The sequence below is a fragment of the Macadamia integrifolia genome, chromosome 2 (genome assembly GCF_013358625.1).
Source record: "Macadamia integrifolia cultivar HAES 741 chromosome 2, SCU_Mint_v3, whole genome shotgun sequence".
Classification (NCBI taxonomy): Eukaryota; Viridiplantae; Streptophyta; class Magnoliopsida; order Proteales; family Proteaceae; genus Macadamia; species Macadamia integrifolia.
Window position 1 is genome coordinate 20,114,231 of NC_056558.1, and position 17,667 is coordinate 20,131,897.

The 17,667-nt window shown below is 37.8% G+C and overlaps 3 protein-coding genes across 5 annotated transcripts; 2 read left to right on the plus strand and 1 right to left on the minus strand.

The window, feature by feature from the left end:
• Positions 1-1,350: 1,350 nt before the first annotated feature.
• Positions 1,351-6,121, plus strand: LOC122058841 (protein ALP1-like). 2 transcript variants are annotated; one of them, XM_042621534.1, is made up of 6 exons: positions 1,351-1,579; positions 1,914-2,042; positions 2,164-2,213; positions 4,694-5,208; positions 5,296-5,527; positions 5,614-6,121. In XM_042621534.1, exons 4-6 carry the CDS (start codon positions 4,696-4,698, stop codon positions 6,087-6,089), a joined length of 1,221 nt encoding a protein of 406 aa, XP_042477468.1. In that variant the 5' UTR covers positions 1,351-1,579; positions 1,914-2,042; positions 2,164-2,213; positions 4,694-4,695; the 3' UTR covers positions 6,090-6,121. The 2 variants fall into 2 exon arrangements, with proteins under 2 accessions (XP_042477468.1, XP_042477474.1); XM_042621540.1 differs by lacking the exons at positions 4,694-5,208; positions 5,296-5,527; positions 5,614-6,121 and adding exons at positions 3,395-3,731; positions 3,822-4,605 and having other exon boundaries at positions 1,372-1,579.
• A 2,858-nt stretch (positions 6,122-8,979) lies between these two features.
• LOC122072001 (photosystem I reaction center subunit VI, chloroplastic-like) lies at positions 8,980-9,879 on the plus strand. The gene is made up of 3 exons (XM_042636500.1): positions 8,980-9,211; positions 9,300-9,426; positions 9,543-9,879. The coding sequence occupies exons 1-3, from the start codon at positions 9,084-9,086 to the stop codon at positions 9,720-9,722; spliced, it is 435 nt and encodes a 144-aa protein (XP_042492434.1). The 5' UTR covers positions 8,980-9,083; the 3' UTR covers positions 9,723-9,879.
• Positions 9,880-10,290: 411 nt separating this feature from the next.
• Positions 10,291-14,339, minus strand: LOC122072000 (rho guanine nucleotide exchange factor 8-like). Of its 2 annotated transcripts, XM_042636498.1 has the most exons (7): positions 13,480-14,257; positions 12,592-12,708; positions 12,118-12,269; positions 11,940-12,014; positions 11,562-11,825; positions 11,145-11,465; positions 10,291-11,064 (listed from the first exon to the last, which is right to left on the minus strand). In XM_042636498.1, the coding sequence occupies exons 1-7, from the start codon at positions 13,787-13,789 to the stop codon at positions 10,618-10,620; spliced, it is 1,686 nt and encodes a 561-aa protein (XP_042492432.1). In that variant the 5' UTR covers positions 13,790-14,257; the 3' UTR covers positions 10,291-10,617. The 2 variants fall into 2 exon arrangements, with proteins under 2 accessions (XP_042492432.1, XP_042492433.1); XM_042636499.1 differs by lacking the exon at positions 12,592-12,708 and having other exon boundaries at positions 13,480-14,339.
• Between the last annotated feature and the right edge of the window lie 3,328 nt (positions 14,340-17,667).

Consider the following 17,667-nt stretch of genomic DNA (forward strand, 5'->3'; position numbering starts at 1 on the left):
ACATGGAGAACATTGGTGAGAACCATAGTCTTCTCTGAAGTGAGCTTCTACATTACTTTTCCCTTCCCCATAATAGGGACACTTTGGGAATTTCCTATGAATACCTTTTCGTCTCCCATACTCATGGAATAAGAGAAGAACATCTTCAGATCATTACAAATGTGTCTTGTAGCACTGGTATCCAATACCCAATCTTTTGATTTTTCAACCAAATTTGGTTCTGTGACCATAGCTACAAAGACGTTTTCAACTAGGTTCATATTTTTAGATTTTTTCTTCTTGAATCGGCAATTTTTCTTGAAGTGCCCTGGCTTACCGCACACATAACAAGTGAGTTTCTTCTTCTTAAAAGAAGGCTCATTATTGTATTGGCGGTTCTTTGTTTTCTTGTTTTGTTTGTTGGTTTCTACTAAGTTTGTTTTTAAGCATTTCTCGCTAAGGTCTTTTTCACCCTTGTCTTTGTTTCGGTTTTTTTTTTCTCAATTTTGATTCTTACAACCAACTGGTTCAAGGTCAACTCCGTCTTCTTGTGTTTCATTGACAACTTGAAAGCATCCCAGGAAGATGGAAGCTTTTTAATCAAGGCATCGGTCACAAATTCTTTTAGTAGAACCATTTTTTCCTTTGCTAGCTTTCCAACCAAGATTTAAAATTGATCAATTTGGTTTGAAATGGTGTCACTATCTTTCATAGTAAAATTTAGAAAGTTAGGTTCTGTACTGTAACATTCTAAAAAATGGGTTCTGATGTTTTTTTATTTTTTTGAAACAGAAATGAGGTAAAACCTGTATGGGAAGCCTGGTTCAATTTCTTATGTTTTTGAAATGAACCGGGCACTTATGAGATTTTTGAATCCTTTTTTTGGAGCATGAAATACTTGCTTTTCATTTTTAGAATTCATTCTGAGCAAAAGGCGTCGAAATATGTATCACTTATAAGTTATGAAGGGTAAATGGGGAAATTACCCTCAAAACATAACAAAAGTTATGTTTCAAGGTAAACCCTAACCCCATTTTCACTTGAAGGAGGCGAGAGGCGAGAGGCGAGAAGCTCTGCTCGGTACAAATCTCACGGACTACCATCTTCGATCTACTATCTTCAAGGTAAACGAAGATCTCTCTCTCTCTTTCTCTTTCTCGTTCTCTTTCTCTTTCTCTTTCTCTTTCTCTTTCTCTTTCTCTTTCTCTTTCTCTCACTCTCGTTCCCTTTCTTTCTTGATCTCTTCTCCCTCCTCCTCTGTGCCTTCATCTCTGAAAAAATCTAAATTTTTTCACTCTCTGTGGGCCTACAAGGTAAGGCAACTAGGTGCAGAAATCCGAAGAGATCGAACCAGTGATTTTGTATGAATAAAATTTTTCACTCTCTGGAGGCTCTGCCCTACCCATGATTTTTTATGAATAAGAAAAGCTCTCTGCTACTGATTTTGTTGATTTCTGACCCTGTACTGCTGTGAGATTTGGTAGCGAAGGCCTGGTGGTTTCCAAGTTAGGCTCTGGCGGGATTCAAAGCCTTCAATTAGATGGATTCCTGATTAATTATCTCTCCCATCTCTTCTCTATCTTTCCTCCATCAAAATCAGGTCAGAATTCTGAAATTTTCTCTACTGTGATTTCTAATTTTGTTAAGAACTCTCAGCTTTGATTTCCATGTTGGTCCTAGACTTTTAGTTCTAGTTATTGAGTTAATCATTGTTAATTCCAGTGGTTTATGCTATCGATTTGCTCAGTTTCAGTGGTTTATGCTATCGATTGTTAATCATTGTTAATTCCAGTGGTTTATGCTATCGATTAACTACTAGTTTCAGTTCTTTTTATTTCTCAGTTTTCCTACGGATTTTAGGAAACCTAATTCAAGTATACTTCTTTAAATTCTGACTATTCTGATATTGTTTTCTATTGCTAATTACCGGACAGATCGAGGGTCTGGAGGCTCTGGCAGTACTGCAAAGATTCAAGCGTCATCGTTGGGAGAGACAGGATCAGGCGATTCTCCCCTTCTCCTTTTCTTTACTCCTCTTTGTCTCCTTGATTCTTTGTTGCTCGGTACAAATTTTAATCCTTCTTATTTGTTCTTTGATAGGGTCTTTCCTTAACAGTTTTTTGCTCAAACCCTTATTTTGTATTCAGTGGATGATGGGTTTTGAAACTGTTTCTGACATCGCAGGTGATTCTTTCGAGGGTATACGGAGATTGAGAGGTTTTCAGCAATTTGAGGTAACTGAACATTCTTTCTTGTGCAATATTTTAGCTTTTTCTGCGTTGGGTTTTCTTTTTCTGATCCTGAATGTGTCACGTTGAATGAGCTGATTGTTCAGGTAAAACACCTTCTTAGTGCTTTTGAATTGGGATTTATAGTCGGTCTATCATGGAAATGTTTATTATGTCGTCCCTTTTGTTTGGTTCTATAAATTAGTTTCTTCCTCGTTTGAAAGCTATTACCTTTAGGAATCTCTCTCTCTTCCTCCCCACCCCCCAAAAAAAAAAAGGAACACCAATTGTTGAAGAAAGATGATCTTGGTGAATAAATGGAAAAATAATTTATGGAGTTTTGCTTATCACAACAGAGAAGTGGCTTCCTTCCAACAATTCAGAGATTTATCATAGAGTACTTTTCCTTTATTTGTCTAATTTCTATGCCCAATTAGGATTAAGAAGGGGTGGGGGGGAGAAAGGGGAAAAAAATCTACAACAATGAGATTTTTGTCTGTCGCAAAAATTCAGCAATGAGATTTTATGAAGATTACTATTTTTCCCTCTTGCATTAATTAGCACATTTATTTATCACCCAACTTGGAGAGAGTTTAGATAAGTAATGGAAGCCAAATTTGAAAAATGAGGGAGTTTTTAATTCTTTAACCCCTTCTCCTTAAACATTGGCTTTTTCAAAGGGATGATTATTGTGGAACATAGGGACTATATAATATCTATTTGGCATATATTTGAAGAACATCTGAATTTCATGCTCAGAGGTCGAATCCCTAGCTTTGGGCTTTGTTTGACTTAAACTGCAAAAAGTAATAGTATTGTTCTCCTATCTATTTGGCCATTATTTACCTCAAGACTTCTACATTAATTTGATTCCTTGGTTCTCTCTTTTTTACTGAAAGGGATAAGGTCATATATGTAGCATTGTGGTAGAAGTCCTTTTGAAGTGGCAATATAACATCTTTCTAATTTATTACTGGAGTGAATTGAAGTGAAGTTTTCTTGTGAATGCCACTGGTTCATTTTAGTACAGCCCAATATGTATTCAAAACCTCATTGAAGGCCTTTGAAAGCCCTGTGTGAGTAAGGTCATAGGGGTTTCATAGATTAAGGGTTGGGGTGCCTTGGTGAAAATCAGTGTTTTCAATTTGGATTTTAAATTCATGTTCTTTTTTTTTTTGGTAAAATAGTGAGAAAATGTCAACTTCAAAACAAGCAGTTAATGAGACTGCAAAATGGAGCCAAGCAAATGTAGACACCCTTATTGTTCTGATGGTAGAGGAAGTTAAGAAAGGAAATAGGACTACTTCGACTTTTAATAAAGCTGGTTGGAACAACATTGCCAATAACTTCAAAGAAAAAACTGGGGTCAACTATGCCATTATACAGTTGAAGAACAAAGTGAACAAACTGAGGCAGGATTATAGTCAGTTTAAGAAGCTATTGGAGACAACTGGTTTTGGTTGGGATACTGCTTCAAGAACTTGTACTGTTGATGATGAATCCATCTGGGAATCGCATATTAAGGTATGCTCAATTTGTATTTAATTTGAGTATTTTGAAATGCCAGGATATATCAATTCAAGTATTTGATTATGCGTATTTTTTATTTATTAGGATAACCCTACTTGGGCACGATTTAAGAAGCATGGACTACCACAATGGCCAGAACTATGTATGGTATTTGGTGATACATATGCAGACGGCGAAGGAAGTGGGACTCAAACAACCGTGTTGGAAACTTTGGGGGTCGATGATGCTAGGAATATGATTGAGTCTTGTGATGAGTCAAGTTCCGCTGATGAAGTTACTCCATTAGGTGACACTCAAACTGAAGCAGTGGAAAAAAGGCCAGCTACTAAGCATAGGCATGATAGGACTCCAAATGCGAAAAGGAGGAGGAGCAAGTCTAATGATTGGTCAATGGCATTCAAGGCAATTCAAGATATGAGTAAATCAAGGGTAGAACGGGATGCGAGCATGTCCACTGCTTCAACCCAAAATGCGGAACAGATGTACGGGATTACTAGGGCCATGGAGGTGCTTGAGTCAGGATATGAGTTAGATGAAGCACTATACGAGAAAGCACTTCGGAAGTTAATGGCTGACCCGCAATGGAGAGAAGCATTAATTTCATGCCCTCCTCATCGGAAGTCAATACTCCTTCGTACCCTTCAGTAGTTTGCTTCTTGAAAAGTTCTTTTAATTAGATAGATTGATAACTCTACTTGGATTGTGCCTTGACCCTACTTTTAACTTTGGTGGTTTGCTATGTTTTTCTTCACTTTTTAAGATGTTATGGATGACTGTGTCTTGACTTTTTTTTATAACTGTAGTATTTGATGTCCTGAATATTTGTTCATTGTACCTTGACACTACTTTTAACTTTGATGGTTTGCTATGTTTTCCTTCATTTTTTTAAGGTGTCTTGGATATTTGTTCAAAATTATGGTTTGATGTGTTTCCATATTTCTAATTTTATATTATAGGAATGGATCAAAGAATGATCGCATCTAGGGAACACATTGAACAAATGGAAAGGGATGACACTGATGCAGAAATTATGATGTGTATGATGTTGTTGATGAAAGCACGTGATTCATTATACACTAGAGAGCCCATACGAGATAGTAAATTGACAGGACCAGAGCGAGTGAGTGAGGTTCTAAACGGACATGTAGACAGATGCTATGAACAGTATAAAATGGAACGCCATGTCTTCCTCAACCTTGAAGCATTAATGCGACAACGTGGTTGGTTGGAAGATAGTCGATATTTAAGAGTGGATGAGCAGTTGGCAATGTTTATATCTATCGTTGGTCACAATGATAGGTATAGAGACATAGCAGAACACTTTCAGCGTTCTCTTAACACTATAGGTGAACACTTTAAGAAAGTGTTACGTGCTTTCATACTACTCGGACAAGAGAATATCAAACCTTCAAACTTCAGTCGTTGCCCTAAACAGATTCTTGAAAAACCAAAGCTCTATCCTTTCTTCAAGGTATGTTGCTTATAATTAAAACAATGATTATGTTGTTTTGTGGTTATACGTGGTTTGATTTGATGAATATCCATGTATTGGTACTAGGACTGCATTGGCGCGATTGATGGCACTCATGTTAGTGCTTCTGTACCTCTATCCAAACAAATACCGTACAGAGGAAGGAAAGGAGATACAACCTGGAATGTTATGTGTGCATGTGACCTTGACATGAAATTCACTTTTGTGTACGCTGGTTGGGAGGGTTCTGCAAATGATTGTCGAGTATTCAATGAGGCATTGAATAACCCTAAATTTGAATTTCCTCATCCTCCACCTGGTACATTCTAAATCTTAACCTCACAAGTTGATTATGCTCTATTTTACATATTGTGTTGATTCATTACTTTTCACTTTACGTGCTAGGTAAATATTATGTGGTTGATTCTGGTTATCCATCTACTACTGGGTTCTTGACGCCGTTCAAAGGACAAAGATACCATCTAAATGATTATAGGAATAGACGTCCAAGGACAGCAGTAGAGCTATTTAATAATAGACACTCTTCTGTTAGGAATGTCATAGAGCGCAGTTTTGGTTCTTTGAAGAAGCGCTTTCCAATTCTCAGCAAAATGCCATGTTTTCCACTGAACACCCAAACATGCATCGTCATTGCTTGTTGTGCACTTCACAACTTCATTCGGGAGGAAGAAATTGCAGACAAGAATTTTAAGGAGTTTGGTGAAAATTGGTGGAATGAGGAGCCTGAAGAAATTCAAGATTATGTACCACCGGCTCACATTAGTATAAGCTTAGCAGAAAGAAGAAGACAGATGGATGATCTTAGGAAAAATATTGCAAATGAGTTAGCTGTTAAAGCCAGAATGACTCAAATTACATGATTACATTTTGATGATTGGATTTAAACTTTGAAGTAGTGGGACATGTTTTGCAGTTAAGAATTAAGTTGGAAGACCTAATTTATGCCCTTAAGTTCATAATTAGATACTTTAAGAATTATGTCAATACTTGAATTTATTCTTGTTCATACTTTTATGTTATTATGATAGCTCATATTTTTGTTGAAACATTTCATATTTCATATGGTAAGGAAACATGGCCAAATATTTCATATTTGAAGTGAACACCATGTTGTTGATATGGAGATATTCTTATTTGTCTCATTCAACTTAAGTTATTTGGGTAATAATGATTTTCGATGCTTAGAATTTATTAAAAAACCATTGACTATCCTTAGCTTTTATTTAAAAATCACAACTTTGACACCCATGGTGAAGATGATACTTTATGTAAATATTGGTTTCTAACAGATACGATTCTGTTAAGTACGAACCATACATGTTTCTGTTTCTTTCAGGTTACAAAATCAATTTTTTTTTTGCGATTACCATACAACATTTAAGATGCAGAATCACTCCAAAAAAATAGAAATGCAAAAAAGTGTGCTAGCCCCAAAATCATGTTAAAAAAACAGAATCGTTACAGTACAGAGCCTTAGCTACTTTTTTGAGCCAACATCCTCAAGTGAGTACTTATTTACCAAAGTATTCCAAATCGAATATGCTTACTACAATGAACTATACACATGATATAAGTCATTGGATAATGCATTCAAGATCCGATTTTTACATTGGTAATCCACTTGAATCCAAACCACCCTTTTGCCCTCCTTTACAGGATCATTGCTTTTTTTCGACATGGGTTCAGTCAAGGCAAATACCACCCCAATTTGGACTAATGCAAACAACATCATTTTCCTCCACCATTTGAAGTTTTGACCTCCAAATTACTCAATTTTGTCAAATTCAATTACAATCCTCATCTTTTCCAAATCCGAGATAAGATCAGTTATCGACGGGATAACATTGGTGGGAATTGAATCAATGGTAGGGAAATAAAGAACCCCCATACCATTATGGCTAATATGAACCCAGCCTCCTTGGTTGTTGATTGTTCCTTCAACAATGATGTTTGAAGGATCTCCTCCGTTGATAGTTCCATCTACGACATTATTATTCGAAGCATCACCTATGATAGTGATTGAAGGACCATCATTGTTGTTGGAGTCATCACTTCTGTTGAGGCTTGCATCTTCATGATTAGTCATGGGATCTTACAGCTATCAATTACCTTAAACTTGTTAGGTAATTACAATTTCTTACAAAAATAAAATAAATTGCAATACAAAGCTTTTGCAGTAGAAACTATGATGTTATAATGTTGATCCTTAACTAAAATGAGATGAGAAAAACTTCAAATAGATGTTGAGTCACCACCACAGCAACTGAAGAAGCTTCGATCAGAATTGAGGTTGAGTCACACTTGTAGTGCTGCCTTTAAAGTAATTGATGTCTTCTACTGCTAAGAGTTGTTCTGTATCTCTACCTCCAAGATAAAACAACCTTCCACTAGAAGATGAGACAATTCTTCTAGTCCATTCTAGGAGCAAAAAACTACAGCAAAGCAACCTCCTCTAACCTTACATAAGACTTAGAGAAAATAGAAGAATGAGAAAGACTTATATGGTTGCAAAGAGTAGAAATAGATGGAGTGTCAATGTGTGAAAAATATGTGTCTGTAAGGTAATTTGGTTGGGTTTATATAGACTCAAAATCAACCCTTGCACCCTCTTGAATTCCCTAAGAGTAACCTCAAACTAATGACAAATTAATTGGAGAATAATGTCATATGGACATGAACAATCAATTCCTTAGCCCACCTCCCCACTCATGATAATGGTCATACATGAAATTTAGAGCTCTTATATGATGCTATTGACCATTTTTTAGCCCACCTCCCCACTCATGGTAGTGACCATGAATAGACTTTAGAGCACCAACATAATGACATTGACCATTTATCTCCATTTGGCAATAACCTATGTTATGAATTAAGAATTGATTTCATAAATGAAATTAATCTCAATTAATTCTCTTTGCCCACCTCTCCACTTATGGTAATGACCATGAATGGAATTTAAGGTTCTTATAGGGCGTTATTGACCCTTTTTCCACTACCTTGACCTTAAGGGTCCCACACCATTACAAGTCATAAAACACATGAAAGAAAAATCTCATTTTGAAACTTAATTATATTAAAATAAATATAAATTTTAACAGAGAGAGAGAGAGAGAGAGAGAGAGAGAGAGAATACGGAATTTACTTTATTAGGATAGTTTAAGTTGTTTTATTCAGTTGAATTCATTTATCTTGCTCAAATCCTAAAACACTCGTTTAAATTGCACAAATTCTAAATTATTCTTATTCCTAAAACTAAGAGCACAATTTTAAGTGTCAGTATAAGATCGATCGTATCAATTGATTCATATTAGTAGTGGTTAATACCAATACTTAATCAATACAAATCAGCTGATATAGAATGGATATTCATATTTTTATAATGAAAAACTGATGTTTTGATATTTTATTGACCAAATACAGTTCATATATATACATATTAATATGTCTGGCGTGTGACTATGTTTACTTGTCAAGAAATAAAAAATAATAATAATAATATTTGAAAAGAGATAGAGATATAAATTAATCATGATAATTTTTTTTTGTTATAAATTTATATAATTCTCTCTTAATTTTTTAATCTTATTATTCTTCGACAAGAGGACAACCAAGTATAAGAGTAGCTCCTCACTTTGTGGCACATTTGCGAGTGGATTTAAAAAGATAGGCTTATCCACCGAGATGTTACGTGTCAACCTATAAATGGGTTTCTATTGATCTCTCAAGAAGATAACCCATCTCGCCACTTGGCTTATCCAAATCCAAAGCCAAGCAAAAGATCGAGCTGAATATATCTCTACTCTTGCCTCGAGAGTGAGAGAAAAGAGCCTTAACGCCTGTGTGGAGCGAAGCTCATGGCGTCTCTAGCAACCATAGCCTCTGTACAACCTATCGCCATTAAGGGCCTCGCAGGAAGCTCCATTTCTGGTACCAAGCTTTCCTGCAAGCCACCTCGCCGGAATGTGACTCGTACAAACATCAGGTAACACCCCAATTTCTTCTTAATTGAGTAATTTTGGACTCCAAACTCCTCGGCTAGAATTGGGGTTTTGATGAATATGTGTGTACAGGTCAGGGGCAGTGGTGGCCAAATACGGTGACAAGAGTGTCTACTTCGACCTGGAGGATTTGGGCAACACTACAGGCCAATGGGATTTGTACGGATCTGATGCTCCTTCTCCTTATAACCCTCTCCAGGTTTGTGAACTATTCTGATTTGCATCTATTGGATGGATACATTCTAGAACGGCCTTTTCTTTCATGTGTTTGTTTGAGGTTAAGCCTAGTGAGTTTGTTTGAACTTGGAATTGCAGAGCAAGTTCTTTGAGACATTTGCAGCTCCTTTCACCAAGAGAGGTTTGTTGCTCAAGTTCTTGATACTAGGAGGAGGTTCCACTCTTGCCTATCTTAGCTCCACAGCCTCAGGGGACATTCTACCCATTAAGAAGGGCCCACAACTACCTCCTAAGATTGGGCCACGTGGCAAGATCTAATTGGTTGAGGAAAGGATCCAATTTCTCCCCTAGCTACTCTTTGCTTTGTCAATATATATTGTCATTTTGTTTGGGTTTAACATGTAAGTATGTCCAGGCATTACTGAGACCTTCTTTCTTGTTATTTTGAACTTTCAGATTTGGGGGTTTATCTTTATTGTCTTGTGCTTTCTCAGTTGTTTAAATTACCTGATTATCCTAGTTGTCAAGGCATCACCGGGGTGTGTCTTGCGTCTAATCCCCTCAAACGCCTTGGGTCGCCTTGATGCCATGACAACTATGCTGATAATACAAAACTTTTGTCTTCAATTGGCTCAAAGTCTCACACAATGCCCAATCCCTTAATTTCTGTGATCAAACAACCCTAAACCATTGTAGTGACACTTTCGTGATGTTCTCTAGTATTCCTGGTAGTGGACACAATTTTCTAAGCTTGAACAAGCAACCCAGTTCAGAACAAATTAACAGATGCTAGTTTACATTCAGATTTGTGTTATTAATTATGGAAGTATCAACAACATAACTATCCCAAATAGCTAGGACAGTGAAAACTCTACTGCATTCAATGTGGAGGACTAGAAAAGTAGATTGAATGTATTTTCTCCAAAATAATGGTCATAATGGACAGAGATCAGTAGCTACAACTCTACAAATCCAATTATATCCGCGTAGGATACAGAAGGAAGCATCACCCAAATGCATCAAACCCAATAGTATCCAAAGTAGGAATGAAACAGTAAGAAAACTGATCACTGTCCAAAATGACTTCTTTGTGGGTCAGAATATTTACATCGGGAATTCAAGCTCCGCTCACTCTCTTTACAATTTGTCTCTCTTTACACTCTCTTTCTTTATATCTTCCTTTCTTGTCTCTCACATTCTCTGTAGCTCTGTTTCAATGACGAGCAATTGGACTTCTCAAACCACCCAAGTTCTCAAGCTTCTCTATGTAGGAAGGTTTCTTGTGGGTCACAATGATGGCTGGTTTGCTCATGGATTGCTCATCATCATTATCTTTCCAGTTTTCCTCTAAATTCTCCGTCGCATCTTTCTTTTGCTCGGTTTCTCCTTGATCCAAATGCCAACCCATGAAGTCCGATAATGTCATTGAAGTAGGTGTCTCGACTGAATTCAACTTCTCTAATTCTTCACCAGCGTTCAGGAACTTTACTGGTCTCACTGCTGGAAAGGAATCCATTGAAAGTTGTCTGTTTGACTCAGCCAATGATGGATCCTTAGCCAGGGAATCAGCATAAAGAACATCTTCAATTCGTGACATGACAGTGAAGGCCAAGCTTTCAAGTATCCTCGAATAGCTCTCTAGAACAGACTGTCCTATATCCTGTGTATTTGACGAGGTATCTTTGAGCTTGTGTACACAGATAGAAAATTATGAAGAAAGAGATAAGTTTCATGTCATACCCGGTTGTATTGGATCTTACTTATGTCAAGTGATGACTGTGGAATGCCAGGGAACCTTTGTTTTAGAAGGACTAGAATGCTCTCTGCTCTCTCTTCAAAGAGCTCCCTCTTTTCTATGCTCACTGCTGAACCCCACGAAGATTTTCCATCTTTGTTGTTCATCTTCCTCTGCCAAATTATGATGGATGCTTCAATCCTGTTCTTGAGGTCTAGGATCTTGTGCTCTGTTGAAAGGTCCATGGTGGAGAGGAATTGCTCTGGATCAAAATATTCCACTGTAATACTACGGTATATAGAGTCACCGAGGCTTGCTCTCCCATTCTAACACAAAATGGATAAATTAATGCTCGGAAGGAAAAGTCAAGAAAGGCGCAAATGTTCTTAAGAAATGAACTGCTGGGATCTTACTCCTTTTACCTTTGGGAGGGATTCGATATAGTTTTCGGGAATTGCCATTTCTGATAGAACCTGGGCATTTATTGCCATTGCTGCTTTTAGTACTTGGTTCACAGATTCCTTTTGGAACTGCAGCCATTTTCTTGATACATCAGATAAGCCATCTGGGGGGACCTTAGCAGTGGGTAGCCACCATTTGTCATCCTTCCTACCTTTTTCAGCATCATCAGCATCTCTTGACACATACCAGAACTCATTCTGGTCTTTAAAGTTATCTAGGTAATCCTGTTGATCACGCAGAAATTGGAAAAGAATGGGGAATTTTTTTCTTTTAACATCAGTAACTGTAAGCCTCTCCAGCTCCTAACCATTGTAAACATAAAGAGATCAAGTGCTTACGATGAGCATGGCATCAAGTTTCCGCAGGGCAGGAATATTCATATGCAGATCATTTCGTTGGCGTGTCACCATTATCTATTTGATCAAGAGAGGATTATGAGGATTATGAGGGTGTGAGAAGTAACACTTAATATATACAAAATTGATCAAAAGAGAACTTCTGGGAGAAGGATTTCACCTCCATTGTTCCATCTTTGGTTTCCTGTTGGGAAGGGACAAATTCAACAATGTGATCAGTGACAGATAATAGCCAATCAATTTCTTTTCTCCACCTTCCTTTCCTCTCAGAAGCCATGGGCTCCAGTCGCCTTTGTTCCCCAAAGACAGAAGCTGTATAAATTAGAAAAAAAAAAAAAAAAAAACTCAAGCCATTAAATTTTCCGACCAAAAAATACAATGCATTCTGCTCATTTTCAGGAAGAATTGTAAATATATAATTTCAAACCATTAATGAGACCAAGTATTTTCCCAACTTTCACATAATAATAAAACATATGCAGTCTGTGTTCTACAAATGTATGAAATAGATGGGGTTCTATTTCTTTCTTTCTACTTTAGTCTTGTGCAAAGTTTATGAGGCAGCCCTGTATTTTATTGATGTTTTATTGTAATAGAGAAAGGAAATATAGTTTCATGCAGGAATTGAAAGCACCTGCAAGGTTGGTAATGGCATTCGACAAAGCCAAAGCCGACGAAACTCCTTTCCCTCCACCCGACATATCTTCACCCAAAAGAAGCTTAGTGAACCTTTCTTTTATCATTTCCACATCTGAACCAAACCAGGCGAGAAAAAAGACAGAAAACAAGTTCAGAAAAATGATTAATAGAAAATGAATTCATACATTGAAGTGATCCTTTCCATAATTTGTAACTCAATTCAGATATCCTTTCACCTTAAAAGTATTTTACTATTGGATTGTTATGTTTCAAAGTTCTTGAAGCTATCTACTTTGATGTTTCTTCCAAAACCCATTCCCTCCACCACCGCCCAGTTTCATCCTCAAGTTCTTCGTAGATGGACCCTCAACTCTAGATCTCCGGATCAGATTTGGAAAGCTATCTACTTTGATGTTTCTTCCAAAACCCATTCCCTCCACCACCGCCCAGTTTCATCCTCCTGCTGGAATACCCACATCATCTCCTCTTGGAACCTTCAGTTTGATCTCATCCAGGCCACCTGATGGCTTTACCCCCACCCCCCCTCTTCATTGTATCCCCTTTTAGTTAGCTTTTGGCTTTTGTCTGTTTTTGTTTGTTTTGTTCTTGCTGTCTTGGAGATGGCTCCTTGTTGGCATTGGCCTTCCCTCCCACCCCCTCTTTCCTTTCCCTTGTATTTTCTCTCTTCACTTGGTAATGATTTATTTATTCATCCAAAAAAAAAAAAAAAAAAAAAAAAAAAAATTGACAGAAGGTAAAATGCTGGTTGATTTCTCTATGATTTTTTCAAGTGTAGGAAAATCACAAAGAAAACCTGGAAGACGTAGCATAACTATTTAAGTATATGAGATGTAGAAGAAATGAAAATGCATTAATTAATTACCTGAGTGCTTGTCTTTGCCTTGGGAGGCAACACTGCCACCCCCTCCCCCTTCTCTGATCAAACGTGACTTGGGAACAGCATCACGAATCAGTAAAGACTCAATTTGTGGATCCATTGTCCGATCAGATGAACTCCTCGATCCCTGGCTTCGGAATGAAATTTTACTATCATCCCCCAATGACCTTCCTTTGTGTATAGCTTCAACAACCAGGCTCTGGGCCTGGCGTCCTGTCATTTCAAATATCCCTTTGAAGGTGAAGGACTTGGACTTCTGAATGCTATGATGATCATGTTCACATGCTCGAACCATTGTGAGGTGGTGGAACTGGGTGTTAAGAGGAAAACATGGTCAATGTAAATACAATTGTAACTATTACAGAGATAGAAAGAGAAAGCTTAATGAATGAAGCAATTGTTGTTGTTAAGGAAAATTATTATGGTGAAGAGGGGAAGATGGAGAGAGAGGGGAGAAACCCATCTCCCTGAAGGAAGGAAGGAAAGAGAGAAAGTGCTGTAGAATATGTTTTGTTATGGTTTGCTGGATTTGGTGAGTTAGAAGCAAATGTGGAGAAGATTGATTGATGGGGTTAGTGTAGTTTTTCCTTTTTTGTGTGTGAACAAAAATACAACGTGGGGTGCATGTTTGAGGAAGAAAAGGTGAGGTCAGTGAGAAAAGGAGATTAAACTATGGGAGATTATTTTGTTGTGTTTGTTTTAAGGCCGTGGAGGTTGAAGGCTTCATCTCTCCTCTCAAGAGTCAATTCCCCCAAAAAGCCCGGGAAGACATGCAAGGAAAACTAACTCCCTCTCTCTCTCTCTCTCTCTCTCTCTCTCTCATCTAAATTTACAATATTACCATGACTTGGGCTGGTGCACCGCACACCGCACGTTAAGGTCAAGAGTCTTTTTTATTTTTTGGATGAATAGGTCAAGGGGTCTTAAGTAAGACACATGGGTCAATGTAGATTGTAGAGAAAGTTGAGATAAGAGAATTTTTTTTTTCCTTTCTTAAAAAGTAAGAAACAAAATTTCAAGCTTAGAAATACACAATTAAAAAAAAAAAAATCCATAACATTATTGCCTTGGGATTATTTTTTATTTTTTATTTTTGAGATAGTAGTTTCTCCCAGTGGTTTATTGAGATTTTTTTAATAAGAAAAAAGAAAATATCATTGATTTAGAGAAAATTAGAAATATTTACCATTGAACTGATGGAGGCATTAAGGTGTACCGAACGAAGAAGAAGACCCAACCACACAATCCATCTTTGTGGTTGGAGGATTAAAAGAAACAAGAAAGAAGAAGGAAGAAAGAAGAAGAAGAAAGAAAGAGAGAAGTCGAACCAGCCTTCTTAGCGTTGGGTTCGACCCCCTCTTGTCCTCCCATTTGGCAGATCTTGTGGACCTCACCAAATCTTATTTTATCTTAGTACTTTGCTTTAATTCTAGTATTATTTGATTGTTTTAAATAATTAGGAAACTAGGACTTCTTTCTATTGGTCTATTAGGTAGTTTAGTATTTCAAGTAATTGAGTTTCTAAATATCTTGTTTTTATTTTTGGAAGTTTTATTCTATTTAAGGGTAAGGCCATTGGCCATCGTTTAATGGTTAATGAATTATTGAATGAAAGCAGCAAAGAAGTTGTCGCCCTTCTCTCACGATTCCTCTCTCTCTCTCACTTCTAACTATTTCCCCCCCCTTTCTCGATCTCTTTCTCTCTTTTGATTCTCTCTTTTCTCGCCTCCCTCTCTCTCCCATTCTTTTCTTTGTCACTGTTTTTGTTTTCTCCCTACTACCGCTGCTACACTATTGCTTCCTATGTGCATAATATTTGAAGTTCATCTCTCTTGAATGAACCCCACCTGGGTAGCTGCTGGATTCATCATCAACAACTAAGTTGCTGCTGGGAACTATACTACCAATATGGACTGTTTTCCCTTGTCAAATCAGGTAGACTGCACCTCTTATCTTGGAGGACCTTGAGTTCTTCTTTACTCCTCAGACTGGGACAACAGGTAAGTAGTGAACTAAACTTTCCATCCCCCCATTATTCCCTTATTATTTGCTTCGTTCTCTTCTATTAAACTCCCCCTTTTAGCCCATTATTTGACCTTTATTTTTTTCACTGTTTCGGCCTTAAATGTTGCTGATTTTCCTTATTACAAAGCATGACTGATTTTATAATTTATAACATAAGATTCTTATCTATCTTTGGTGCTTAATAAGCTAGTGTTAGAACCTAACTTTGCTTATTGCTATGTTCCCTACCCCCATATTCCCACTTGACGCTTGAGTGAGTTTATGTGTTTTTCTTCTTAGACTATTATTGCTCATTGTTACATTGCTCATTAATCGCACTTTATTTTGCATGTTAATCTTGTTTGTTGAGCTTTCCTTACCCTGCCTAACCCAAGTCCCTTGAATTTTACCCTACCTAGTTAGCTAATCTTGTAAGAAACCTAGTCATCTAGGAACCCCTATATCATCTTGGTATCATAGCATGGTTTGTCTAGGTTTAAGGTAATTAGGTACTGTTGTCCATTGTTTACATATCTTATCTTTTGAGGTCTAGTCTCAGTCACAATCTGTCTGTAGTCGAGTTTGAGTTAAGAGAGCGTTACCATAGGTTAGAGGACACCATTTTTTTCCTTAGATTGGTGGGACCAAATACTTGAGAGGGAGATTTCTAACCTCAAGATTGAGATGGCTAATTACCTATCTCAATTGAAGATTCTGAGTAGACCTTGAGTCTTTGGTGGCAACCGTACCTTGGCTGCCCATCTCCTTATGTCAACTCGTAATGATAGAGCATACCAAAATATGTCTGACCTTCCTAACACTCCCACCTAACCTGACAGTTAGATGAATTCATGAAAGCCATCCAAGCTACCCTCCAAGCTAGCCAAATTGTACAGGAGACACAGGCTGGCCATCTCCAAACCCTTACCGATAAGTTAGCTACCTTTGAGACAAGTGACCAAAACCTTGATGAACGGTAAGGCTGTAACACAACTGGCACTGAACCTAGGGACAGAGGCCTTAGCCCTGAGGAAGTGCACGAAAATAACCACACTGATGGTCATGACCAGATAGGGGATAACTTCCAAGGCCCAGGGCGTGGTAGAGGTCGGGTAGGGGTCGAGGACCACTGCCAAGACACCATACCCAATATGGAGATGATGAGGGTTATGGACATCATGATAGGGGCTTTAATGTTCGATGGATGACTAAGGTAGATGCCCTTACTTATGATGGTCAAATTGATGTTAGGACCTTATGGATTGGATTATGCAGATGGATAGGTACTTCAATTTTTTTGATATGTCAGAGGAAGTCAGATACCGATTTGCTAAGTTCAAGCTTGTTGGAGCTACCTAGGACTTCTGGATAGACCTAGAGTACCAAGAGGACCACCTAGAACTTGAACCAATCACCACCTAGGTAGAAATGCAAGAGAGGCTCAAGAGGAAATTTTTGCTTATCACTTATAGGCTCCAGTTGTTGAATGAAATGAATATACTAAAGCAAGGAAAGTTGACTATGACTAAATACATAAGCAAGTTCAATGAATTGAAAATTAGAAGCCGTATTCGGGAGGATGTTGAGTAGACACTATCCAGATTCCTTACCGGGCTCAACTCTGAAATTCAGTCTCGTATGACACTCCACCTAGTGCGAAACGTTTCACAGGCCTTCAGGATAGCCCTTAAGGTGGAATCCTCTATAAAAACTCATTCTCAGAGGAAGAGCTCCCAAGCTGGGGAATCCAATTTAAAAAACCACCCAAGGCTCAACTAGATTCCCAAAATCTCCTATTGCACCACAGTGTCAATTTGATAATAGGGGTAAAAGAATTTTGGGAGAAGCACCCAAGGGTAGTGGGCAACAACAGTGCTTCAAGTGTCGCGGGTTTGGTCACTTCTCCATAGTGTCCCAAGAGGAACCTTTATGTGGAAGAGCAGACTCCTGAAGAAGGTGACCAAGAGGATTTTTAGGACTATGAGTATGAGGACCATAGGCTAGATGAGACCATATCTGATGAGGACGCCCAAGAGGCCAATAACCTCAAGCTCGGTATTATACGATGCATGGTTTCACAACCTAGGAGTAGCGATGATTTGTAGTGAACTAATATTTTCATCATTTACACATGTCATCAGGGTAAGAACTGCCGTGTCGCCATAGACA